At 32.4% G+C, this 9781-nt stretch overlaps 2 protein-coding genes across 3 annotated transcripts in view; one reads left to right on the top strand and one right to left on the bottom strand.

The window, feature by feature from the left end:
• The window catches only part of LOC117108298 (39S ribosomal protein L17, mitochondrial-like), a 4032-nt gene extending 664 nt beyond the window's left edge, over positions 1 to 3368 (top strand). The window contains exons 1-3 of one of the 2 annotated variants that reach the window (XM_033250275.1): positions 588 to 817; positions 1148 to 1216; positions 2260 to 3368. In XM_033250275.1, coding sequence (XP_033106166.1) covers positions 665 to 817; positions 1148 to 1216; positions 2260 to 2586 — 549 coding nt within the window. In that variant the 5' untranslated portion in view covers positions 588 to 664 and the 3' untranslated portion in view covers positions 2587 to 3368. Of the gene's footprint in view, positions 1 to 587; positions 818 to 1147; positions 1217 to 2259 lie in introns of those variants that run through there. The other variant, XM_033250276.1, reaches the window with a different exon arrangement.
• The window catches only part of LOC117108297 (HMG box transcription factor BBX-like), a gene marked incomplete in the record, with an annotated part of 19151 nt that continues 12344 nt past the window's right edge, over positions 2975 to 9781 (bottom strand). Inside the window, 1 exon segment of the mRNA XM_033250274.1 lies at positions 2975 to 9546. Within this exon segment, the coding sequence (XP_033106165.1) occupies positions 9453 to 9546 (94 nt within the window).

Here is a 9781-nt window from a genome sequence, read left to right on the forward strand (position 1 = left end):
TGACTTATATTATTTTAATATTTATAAATAATAATAATCAAATTAATAACATAAGATTTGTACAGGGCTCGTTCATATCCAAATTTAAAGAGCAACAATATATATATATATATACCCTATCGGATTTTAATTACATTTTGATATACATATTTAATTAATTTTTGCTAGTCGTCACATATCATTTATTTGCAAAAATAAAAGGAGCGAATTAAGGGTCTATATGGCAGGATTGCTTAATTGAAGAATGCTTGCCATCGAGGGGGCTCTCTCGGTCTATCGGCGAGGATTAAAGAACTGCATAAAAATAGTAAATTATTACAGTATTTATAATATGAAATTGGATATAAAGTAGTGAAATCATTAAAAGAAAAATCTATAAATACAGTTACATGAAATTCGACAGGAGGCTGTTAACTGTATTTATACAATGTTATACACAGGAACGCACATCACGTAGGACACAGAACGCGCATGAAACAAAATGGCTTCTAAATTCTCAATGTCGCAACTCTTTCTATCTATGGCTCTGACCGACTTATATTCATGGCGCCCTCATCGCTATAATACATGTTACGAATCTGCTCAAACACACAAACAAACATGGCAGCGTGCACACAAATTGAAAAGTAGAGTATGGTTGTGAAATTATTGTAACTGTCCAGAGATGTTAAGACGTTTTAAGCCTTATAGGCGATTGGCCGGAGGTCCAAAAGAAAGGATAAATTTGCTACGTGGTCTAATCAACCACCTCGTAAAGTATGAACGACTTGAGACTACATACGGGTTAGCACACGAGACACAGAAATATGCCGAAAGGGTATGTTGCATGTAGGAGTGAGAGCAGCATGGATTGCGTGGCGAAGGCCTAAGCTAGTGTAGTGGTGGATTATACTAGGCCTAGAACATAGGCCTAGCATACACAAGGCGTCTGTAGCATAATCACCCAAATTTAGCCCGGAAATTATCTGTATCATCGTCAGAAATACTGCTTATAGTTCCTCTTGAGTTTAAATTAACTTACACACTCTCTTTTAGTTTTTACACAAAATTATAGGGAAAATCCATCAAAAATTGTAACTTCCAAAGTGAATATTTATGTCTCATTATTATCTATTCTTCATTTAATAAATCTCTTATTTTCCCCCAGCTAATAAATGTTGCAAAGAAAGGTGATCATGATCCGGCAGCAATGAAACTCGCTGACTATTGGCTCTATGTAAGTTCATGTGTAACTGAATTAAAACAATTGTACACAAAATTTGAACCTTGAACAAAATATTCATTAATTAATACCTTTCTTTAAACAGGAAATAATATTTCTTAATCAACCTAATCTGCCCAAATTTTGCCATGCTTGACAGTATAGGATTGAAACTACTGTATTTTTAATTTCTTGATTTTTTTTTCAATTTAATGCTATTAAAATATTTCAGTTTTATTGATTATATTATTATTTAGTCGTATTACAGTAATTAGTGAGGGCACATTCTATCCCTGTAACATTTAGTATAGTTAGTCAAATCATCAAATGCTCTGGCAAAATAAACACTACAGTATATTTATATACTCAAGATTGACATTTATGCCCAACTTTTAGCATATGCTTGACAGTATAGGACTGAAACAATTTTTAATTTCTTGATTTTTTTTTTCAATTGAATGCTTTTAAAATTTTATTGATTATATTATAATCAATCATATTACAGTAATTAGTGAGGGCATCTCCTATATTATAACATTTAGTTGTTTTTTTTCTCCATGGTTAGTCAAATGCTCTGGGAAAATAAACACACTATATTTACTGTATACTCAAAATCGACCTTTTATGCCCATCTTTTGGAATATGCTTGACAATGTAGGACTGAAACTTTTTTTTAAATTTCTTGATTATTGGGGATTTTTTCAATTTAATGCCATTAGAATATTTTCAGATTCTTCTATTTCATAGGAGAAACAATTAGTAACTGACTCCACACAAAATTTGAGCCTTAAAAAAAATATCATTACCTTTGTTTACCAAGAAAAGTAATCGGTCGTATTGATTAGTGAGGGTACATTCTATCCCTTACCTTTATTTTATAGTGCTCTGGCAAAATAAACATTATATGTATACTCAAAATCCACCTTTATGGCCAACCTTTGGGATATACTTGTCAATATAGGACTGAAACTATTTTTATTTTCTTGGTTAAATTTGTTTTTTGTTTGTTTTTAGTTTAATGCCATTATAATTATTCCTGATATTTGTTTATTTTATAGGAGAAACAATTAGTACACAAACTGTTCAAAGTATTGGTACCTCGGTTTGAAAATTCCACTGGGCTGTACACAAGGCTATTAAAAGTTCCAGGATACAATGAAAAAGGCATTCCGACTGCTTTTCTAGAATACAAAGGGAACCCATATCCACCACTGAGGCCGGAAAAAAGAAAGAATCCTGATTGGATAATTAACCAGCTGATTCGCGGAGCAATGCTGGATCTTAAGAACTCTGGGAAATTGAAAGGAGATAGCTCAATACCGCCCTCTACAAACACTCGATCCAGCGATAGAGTTTCTGCAGTTGGTGATGGGACAGCGGTCTAAGACTGATAAAAACGAAAATTTTGTGGAGTAAACATTAATTTTATGTGGATTGCGTGTTGATATAATTCCCCTTTCCAATACTACAACTATACAATAACAAAACAGTGTAAAGAAGTATTGTCGCTTGAAAAATACCCAAAAATATCATTAAAAAAATCATTTTTGAAATTAAACTCATTTTGAAGTAACAGATTATTCAGTGTAAAAATCAGGGTACACATTTTTTTTTTACAATTCAATAGTTTCTCTGCTCAAGTTGTTAATTTCAAAATTATTTTTTTAATGATTTTTTTTTGTCACATTTGGGGGAACAATACACCTTAAAGAAATAGCCTCTTTTTGAAGAATTTTGATTTAACATTAACAAGAAAAGATAAACACACAGATCTGCTTAAGACTGTTTTATTACTATTATTACCTTGTCTTAAGTGTGTAAAACATCATGTTATATTATAGCAATGTTTGGCATGCAATCCTATAATCTATTACTGTACTGCATACACATTTCATGTGTCCTGGTAATTAATTATACTCTAATGTACAAAGGTATTAAATTAAGGATTTTTGGAGATGATACATGTTTATCCATAAAATATAGTAAAATATCTATAATAAGCTACACCTTTAATTGGTACATATTGTTAAAATATGAAATGCTAACTAATACATATACTTGTCTAGAATAGGTCGAATGTTGTACATTTGAACTGATTTTTAATAAACTTGTCTATCTAATGTGCCGACTTGCTGAACCATGTTCATGAGTCGGCATCACAAAGAAATTTACATGACTCATTATTTTAAAGACAAACATGGATTGCTTGTTCATTATTTATTACAGTTTTGTTACTGTGCCTTTCCTTTTGTTTTATAAAAACTAAACATTATTATTAATGACACTAAATACAGAACTGATATTTAGATCTTTAAAACAAAATTTCTTGGAAAGTGATAGAGTTGATTCAGTTGATATCTCTGACCAATGGCCATCAATCATTTTCCATGTTTGTTACTATACACATTCAATCCAATTAAAAAAAATTCATTTCCATATGTTGCACACCAATTTGTTTCTTAATAAAAATCTTTAAAAATACATATACAACTTTTCTTTAAAAACATTTATAAATAAACGGCAAAATTGACATAGAAATATGAAATACTATAGATTAAAAAAGTGAGGAAAATAAAAATGATGGTAGTAAACTGGTTCTTAAGAATACACTGTGAGCTAAACAATCTTTGTACTGTACAATGCATTCTATTTTTTTTACAACAAAAAAATAATAGTCTTATTTGATTGAAATAAGACATACTGGCAGTTCTGTTGAATATTTTAACTCCAACATCTACGTGCCTATTCTTAACATCTAATTCTGCTCTGGTGGATAAAACAATCATCAAAGAAGAGATGTAGCCACAAGTAGTAAAAAGAGAGTTGGGAAAGTGCATGCCCAAAACTTAAACCTTTTGGGTGATGCATTACGATACAGTACTATAGGACATTTGTGTCTCAGTGTGGATCTGAACTATTATTTATTGTTTTAATCAATTAAAATGCTAGGCTCCAGTATCAGAGATGGAGGGAAGAAAGAGGCATGGGGTACATGCACTTCCCAACATTTTAAATAGATAGCTAAGCTGTTATCCCAAATTTTGTTCTCCCCATCTCCCCCACAACATTTGTTTGTACTCTGCAAACCACCCTTGACTCCTTTGAGTGCACAGTAGACCATTGAATATAACAGGCAAAAACTGATGCATGCATACTTTTTTAAAAATTGCAAAAAACAGATGTTCAGTACTACAAATACATGAGGTGTTGTACTAAAATTTCATGAAAGAAACATTAAAATGAGAAACAAAAGATAGGCATTACATTCTAAAATGTAACAATTTTAAACATAAAATGCAAATATCTTCATTAACCATCTGGCACAGTTTAGTTATTGGAAGGTTTACAATAAACTAAAATACATGAAGCCTACTAGAACATCATTTTGAAATGTAGTAAAAATATATTTTGCCAAGTATTATTTCAGTAGCTTATAGAGCAGTTTTGTGCTCATTTACAATTTAATTATGATGGACATGCTCAATAACCAACAATAAGTTTTGATCAAAAATTGTTGCTGATAGCATCCGTCACGAAAGTAATACATTATTGCATGAGATTCAGCTGGAAGTATGGGCCCAGGATAAAGAACATATTCTGTGGTGGCCTAAAATTGCAATCTACCTTGCCTCTTTTCCTTTCTTTGTTATCATTACAAGAATTTCCCTGGGTTGTTCGTCATGGTCTGTTTTGGCTGATCCATCATTCAAATTTGGTGAATTTTAAAACTACATGTATGAAGCACAGTGCTCTCAATTAATGTAGAAGGCATAGGAGATTGAAGAACAAGACACACACCTGCTAACGCCACTTCACTCACCATAAGACTAAGAGAAAAGGAACACAGGCAAAAATCCCTAAACCATTTTTAGACGTTAGTAAGATTACTATCAGTAACAGAATATATTTCTTAAGACAAAGTCAATACGTTAATACATGTAGGTAAAATGCCACTCAATTGTGATAAATACTGATGAATTTCAGATAGCACCACAAAATAATTATAACATTACTGACTGTGGCAATTAGATGGTGGAAGCAGTGCTCACCCCTCGATCGGCAGCAGCTAAAAAGAAAACCAAGTGTAAAATCATTTAGATAAGAGATTCAAATGGCTAAAGATCAGAGCTTCCAGGGGCATACGTACCACCCCCAAGCCTCTAAATATACAAGCCTTTGAGCCTGGATTCACCCTGGTTCAAGGCTATAAATAGGAAACGTCAGTGCAACAATTAAAATAGCAAAATATTATCTAGAAAACCATAAAATATTTAAATTGATATAGTAAAATGATAAAATATGTTATCAACTTTCAACAAGACAAAAAACATAATAAGATTTATAAAGCGCACAAATTCACTGCAGTAGTGGTCAATTATTCAGTTTTCGCAAATTTACTGACATTACTAAAAAGTCTCAACAACCAATGTTAAGGGTATAAGCAAAGAATATAGAAATGGTGTAATGTATGTATTACATTGGTGTACTTTAGGAGGGAAAATAATTTGTTCGCTGTAATTTTCAATTTATATTAATAACTTATAATTATATACAAAGTAAAAAATTCAAATATTTAATTATATTCTTTAAATTTATTACATAAACCAAGACAAAAGTCTTTAATGCATTAATTTCTTCAGTAAGAGACAGATTTAGAACAAGTGAAAGCCTATTGAAAATAAAAAGCAAAATAAATGACTATGTTTAAATTTACAAAATTCTAATGGAAAATATTAAATTAGAATATAATAAGACCTAAAATTAAATTTACTGCACATTGTATTTGCACAGTATATATGATTATGGTCATCATATTCATAATATGCCTTAACATTTATTACGGTTCTCAAATAGTGGAACCATTTTTACCAAAAATAATTATTGCCATATCGAAACTCTTAGAAACAAACATCACATTCATTGTTTTGAGCAAAGAGAGTTAAACTGAAGCGGTTTATTGCCGTGTTGCAGACACACAATCTCAGCTCGGCCACCTGTCAATTAATATGACCTTTGTGCTAAGCCACGCCCCTTGGATATTCATGTGGGACAACATGCGTATTTGTTAGACAAGCGCATATCCATGGCACTGTTCTGATTGGTCAGTTTTTAAATTTGATTGACACTCAGAAAAGATCTATTCACATTACTTAACACACAAAATAAATGTATTAAAATTGTTCATAATTGTGTTCAGTTCTTGTAGATACGCCAATCAATACAAAAGTAAAAAAAAATTCACAAAATCTAAGAATTTTCATACAAAGTGAAGCACTGTCCACGCTATAAAATTTTAAGCGACAAATTTGAGTCATGTGCCCATATATGGGCATGATGATGTCATATTATACCCAAATATGGGCACACCACATATTTTTTTTCATAGTGTGGACAGAGATTTAGGGCCAAATATAAAAAAAAAGGTCTTACAATGATTGAATAAGTATTTTGAATAAAGTGCGCTTTTGAATAAGCTCGTCACCAACATCTTTTGGTAAGCATCGCTCTCATATAAGCGCTGTGATGCTCATTTCATTTTTGATGTCGTGTTGCTTAACCAAATAATACTAGCATTGCAACTACTCATCTAGGCCTCCAATAATTTGTAACAAGCACCGACCTGAAGTAAGTTCCCATTCTTGAATAAGCACCACATTGAAGTCGCCATAATGTTTTTAAGCACTACGGTTTTTTACTAAGTCATTAACGGTAGGCCCCTTTAGTTGCAAATTTAGCCACTATATATTTTTGGACATCTAGGCCTAGCACACACAGATATTTAATCAGTACCAAGGACTTAGAGTACGTTCGGGCGAGTTTTTTGTGGAGTCTAACATGGTATAAATCCGGAAACGGCCATTTCCGGTTCTCACCCGAACGGGTGTTAAACGCGGACCGCCTGCTGATATCCGCTGATAATCCAACACGGCAAATTGCAGTGTTTTTGGAGGAGAAAAAGCAGCATGTGTTAGCAGCAGGGAGCATTTCTTATCACTTAATCCCCTTTGATTGTTTTAACACGCCCCAAAAGTAAAGTCTGTTTTAACGTTCATGGTCCCTGCTTCTTTTTCAGTTTAATATTTCCAAAAACAAAACTGAAAAGCTCGATAAAATAAATTATTTCAACGGAGGGCTAGCCTACAATCCAGATTGTTACCCTATTACATACATCCGCCATACGTGATCGTGGTACCACAGCTTATTCGTTTAACAATGGTAGTAATTTTCTGTTTTATAATACTACCAAAGTTTATTCTGGGTTTACATGCTCAAAATGCACATCTGCGATTATTGGGAGTTTTAAATGTAGGCCCTATGCTTTATGAAGCTGATTGTTGTAGTTTTATCGGTCATTTCATTACTTGATTTTGAGACAACAACATTATGCAGTGTACCAACGCCAATGTCCGTTTCTTAAAGCATGGGGTGACGCAAGGTCCAGGGAAACTTGATAAAACTCATCATTTGCATAATACCTTAGGTCTTATGTCAGAGGTTAATGGTTTTTTGAAAGCCAAATTCTGCACAAACCGGTAGACCACCCACCGATACAATACCGGTAACAACCCTATGTAAATTTTTCCTGTTCTCGCCCGAACACACCCCTAGAGAATTCTGCGTAATTATCTGAGTGGTTTGGCTTGTGTGAGTAAAAGGAAAGCTGTACCCCAATAAAGATTAAAGAGTGGGACAGACAAGAGTTTATTTTTTTAATTTAGCCTTATTTACAAAAACAGTTAAAATTGCCTAATACCGCTTTTAGTTAAAATATTTGAATATTTAAAATAAATTTGAACATTATTTTTCATTTTTTTTATATACAAATTATATTGAGATGTTACTGAATAAAATTTGGTGGAATTTTACAAACAATAGCTATCATAAGCCTCTCTGCTTTTACAGATTAATAATTCATGTTCAAATTAATTACTGGGACTTAGTTCCAATAATCACTGTTTGGCTTAATTTTAACAATAGATAAAAGATATTATTTACAAGTAATTTACATAAACTTTTTATTTCTTACAATATACTTTGATAAATAAATCTAGCAGTTAAATATTGTAAAGGAGAAACAGAAAGTATATTTTAAGCTTCATTATGGTTCACACACACCAACTAACGGTTAGCAGGATCCAGATAAATATCATACGTACTCACACTTGTGTTCATACAAAAAAATTTCCGATCCAGATATCAAGATGATGATGATGATGGGATCACTGACCAATAGGAACCTGGAAACTTAAAATGCGTACGTGTGATTGGTTAATAATAGAAACGCGCTCAACTTGCTAACTGGTAGCATATCAATAGATCCTGGTAACGGTTAGCGTTAACCGATCGAACGTTCCAGTGAGAACCTAACCTTGGTATTTGGAATTTCTTAGAAAATTCTCTAGTAAAGCACAGTACAAAAAATTAAATTTTAAGTTTAAATTGTCTGAAGCAAAAACTATGGTTTACATGTCACCTAAATTTAAAAAAAAAACATAGGCCTACTGTCTTTAGCAAAATCTAGAAAAAAAAACCAATTGAAATAGATAGACATGCCAACCTATACTTTGGCATTTAATTCATGCGAAAAAAAGGTCTATTTCTGTGAGGTATTATTACCCACGTACACTTTCTTGTCGGAGTGCTCTCTGGTATCATTGATGTGGAATAAGAAGGAAAATCATAATTACTGTTCTTTTAGATTAAACCAATTATACCTTAAATACTGTAAAATTTGTAACTTTTACCCTGTACTGTAGTAAAGAATACAAACAGCCAATTAAAGACTAGAAAGACTGAAGAAATGGGTAGAATTTTGGCAACCTGAACTACTGATTGGGTTTATATAGCCGGTTTTGATCACATCCATTTCACCCTGCCATAAATATCAAGGAGCAGTAATTTGTTTGTTTTTTTTTAAAGTTCTTTATTTCTTGCTAATCCTCTTCACCCCTTAAACAAATGCTCTCTACCTTGGTTAAACCTGAATCATGTACCAATTTGGCAAACTGTAAGAAACTCATATTTTTTGGCATCCTTTTCTACGGAATTATATCGAAAAAATACCTTATAAGATCAGCAGTACAGTTTTGTTCTTGTTGAAGCGTACCATCTTTTGGAGTGCACCATCGTTTTAATGCTGATAAGGCAAGACTGAGCATTTTGTGGTAGGATGAAAGGAGGACATTATGGTACCATAAGGAGGACATTATAGTACCACAAGGAGGACATTATGGTACCACAAGGACGATATTTATGGTACCATAAGAGGAGGACGATGAATACTGGCTGAAGAGATGGCTCCTGGGGTTGTAGTCTTGTGGACACTCACATTTACAAGGTTGGAGCTGAAGATAAACAAAATTATATAACTAAAATATTTAAAAAGTGTTGATTTATATGTGCATGCCTCATCGAGTATTTAAATGTGTCTATTTATGTGCATGTGGTAGGATGAAAGAAGGACATTATGGTACCATAAGGAGGACATTATTATATAATTAAAATTATATAATTAAAATATTTAAAAAGTGTTGATTTATATGTGCATGCCTCATCGAGTATTTAAATGTGTCTATTTAT

This window comes from Anneissia japonica, unplaced genomic scaffold (assembly GCF_011630105.1).
Source record: "Anneissia japonica isolate Jap-2015-1 unplaced genomic scaffold, ASM1163010v1 scaffold426_len1935630_cov189, whole genome shotgun sequence".
Classification (NCBI taxonomy): domain Eukaryota; kingdom Metazoa; phylum Echinodermata; class Crinoidea; order Comatulida; family Comatulidae; genus Anneissia; species Anneissia japonica.